At 63.7% G+C, this 2,326-nt stretch overlaps 1 protein-coding gene across 1 annotated transcript in view; it reads right to left on the bottom strand.

Annotated features, from left to right (window-relative positions):
* Plxnc1 (plexin C1) overlaps positions 1-2,325 on the bottom strand; it is a gene marked incomplete at its 5' end in the record, with an annotated part of 142,047 nt that extends 139,722 nt beyond the window's left edge. The window contains one exon of the mRNA XM_004623905.2: positions 1,288-2,325. Coding sequence (XP_004623962.1) covers positions 1,288-2,325 — 1,038 coding nt within the window. The remainder of the gene's footprint in view (positions 1-1,287) is intronic.
* Position 2,326: the final 1 nt, after the last annotated feature.

The raw sequence follows: 2,326 nt of genomic DNA, 5'->3' as shown, positions 1-2,326 counted from the left end.
GCCAGTAAGGAAATGAAGATGTTATGTTTTTGTCCCAGCACACAACAGGCAAAAAGATGTAAGGAACCATTCTAAAGAGCTCTTTTCTCAGCAGCTATTAGGGTGACTACTTGGTAAGATGTTTGCAGAGAAAGGGGTGGGTGGGGTGTCTTTCCGTCCACATACTCTATACCTGGGAGCCATGGCTCTCCTGTACCCCGTCGGTACACACAAATGTACCAACACAGCATGCCTTCCAAGTGGAGACTTCTCCCCTTCCTCTCCGACTCATTTTACATCAAAACAATGGCAACACCTGTAGCCGTTAATTTCTGCTCTTTGATTTCTGTCCAGTTCTGAAGGAGGCTCTCAGCAGGCTGCCCTCTCAGGAGCCATATGTGCAGCCGATGTGCCAGCAGCCTTGGAAGGGAGGCAGCCTCCGGAGAAGTGCACAATGGCTCTGTAATCCCCATCAACTGGGCCCTCTTGAACTGCCGCTTTATTTCCCAGTCAAAGAACTGCCAATCTCAAGATTCAAGCTGAGAGCCCTGGGGACACCTGTGTCGCTTGCCTGATTCAGGCACAGCCCAAGGGACCATCGAGCCAGCAATCCAGCCCAGCAACCTGGAGCCCGGAAACTGCCTGGAGCACCCCCAACACTTTCCCTTGCTCTCCCCTCAAGGGCGAGGCTCTGCACCCACAAAGCTGTCCCCGCCTCCTCGGGCGCTCCCCCCAGCCGGAGACCGCAGCCACCTTCAGCCGGGCCACAGCCCCGCCCCCTTGTACCGGGTCTCGCCGGGGGTTCCTTTCGCAGCTCAGCGTGGAACAGGCTTGCACCCTTCAGACTTACACCAGCGCTGCCGGCGAGGGGGGGGGGCACAAAGGCTGGGGTGTGGCAGCGAGCCCTTGGGTTCAAGAGCTCCTCCACAGAGGGCACTGTGTTTGGTAACTGTTGAGTAAGAGGCTCAGTCCACAGCCCCACTGAGAGACTACTCCGCGGAGTGTGGAAAAGCGACAAGGAAAAGGGGGTGCGTGGGTGCCCACATTTGGACAGGGACTGACGCTGCTGGGGTGCAGGAACTAGCCCTTGGAGCCCAACTCCAGCCCTTCCCGCCCCTCTTTTTGCACTCTTCCTTTGGGGACCTCGGGCCGAGCTTTACATTATGCTGAGGTCTTAGAAGGCCATTGGTGGTGGGAACTGGCGACCTGGCAAATGTCACCGGGATGTCCCCCTAGCCTCTCGCTCTCTGCTTAAGCGGCGGCTCCCGCGCATCAGCGCCCCCGCGGGGACTCCGGGGCAGGACTTACGCAGTTCTGCTGAGTCTCGAAGTCCCACCTGCAGCTCTTGGCGCGCGCCTGGATCTCGCTCATCCTGAAGAGGCAGAGCGCGGTAGTGGCCCGGGTGCGCCCCTCCTGGCCCTCTCCGGTGGGCGCGCTGAACACGCCCGCCCAAACATCCAGGGCCTCCACCAGACTGGAGGAGAGGAGCAGGGGGCGGCCGTCGGGGTGCCCGTGGCTGCAGTCGAGGGCCGCTTGGCCCTGAAACAGGACCTCGGCGCTCTGCGCGATGCGCACCATGCTGGGCCAGCCAGTGGTGGCGCCGCTCGTGTAGTTGTAGGGGTAGTAGGGGAAGTAGACGCTGCCGTTCCACAGAAAGGCGTCCACGAAGTGCAGGCTCCCTGGGCTCCCTCGCAGCTTGAGGCGGCCCAGCTCTGCGGTGGCCAGGCTGCGCTCCTCCGTGTTCTTGAGCGTGATGGCCGTGTCACGATCGGATGCCGCGGGGCTGCAGCGGCTGGCGGTCTCCGACTCCGGCAGCACGTAGGTGGCGGCCACCGCCAGGTACCAGCTGTTCTTGGGACCCGCGCGATACACTACGCCAGCCGTCGAGCCCTGCGGGTAGCACGACACCACCTCGGTGCTGTTGCGCAGGGAGCTGCGGCTCAGGTTGCCCAAGGGCCGCACCTCGCAGGCGCCCCGGTCGAAGGTCCAGCCGGTGAGCAGCAGCCCCTCGAGCTCTTCTGCCCCCTCGCGGTAGGGCAGCAGCAGTTTGCTAAAGCTGCTCCCGGGCCGGGGCCGCGAGGGGGGCGCCAGGGAGACCGGCTCGGTGCAGTTGCCCGCCTGTTCCCGGTACAGGCGCGAGAGCCTGTGCTCCAGGCTGTAGTCCAGCTGGTCCAGGCAGCTGCCGCTCGCCACGAACACGCCGTTCCTCAGGCTGGCCGCGATGGCTCCAATGGCTTGCTCCGAGCGCCACACCGGTTCATCCGCGCCCTGGGAGGGCGCCGCGAGCGCCAGCAGATAGGCGAGCAGGGGCAGCGGCGCGGCGGGGCGCGGGGGGCGCGGCGGCGCC

Source organism: Octodon degus, unplaced genomic scaffold, assembly GCF_000260255.1.
Source record: "Octodon degus isolate 3935 unplaced genomic scaffold, OctDeg1.0 scaffold00004, whole genome shotgun sequence".
In the NCBI taxonomy this organism is placed as follows: Eukaryota; Metazoa; Chordata; class Mammalia; order Rodentia; family Octodontidae; genus Octodon; species Octodon degus.
The sequence above is the reverse complement of the archived record's forward strand: the minus strand, read 5'-3'. Positions and strand labels throughout refer to the sequence as shown.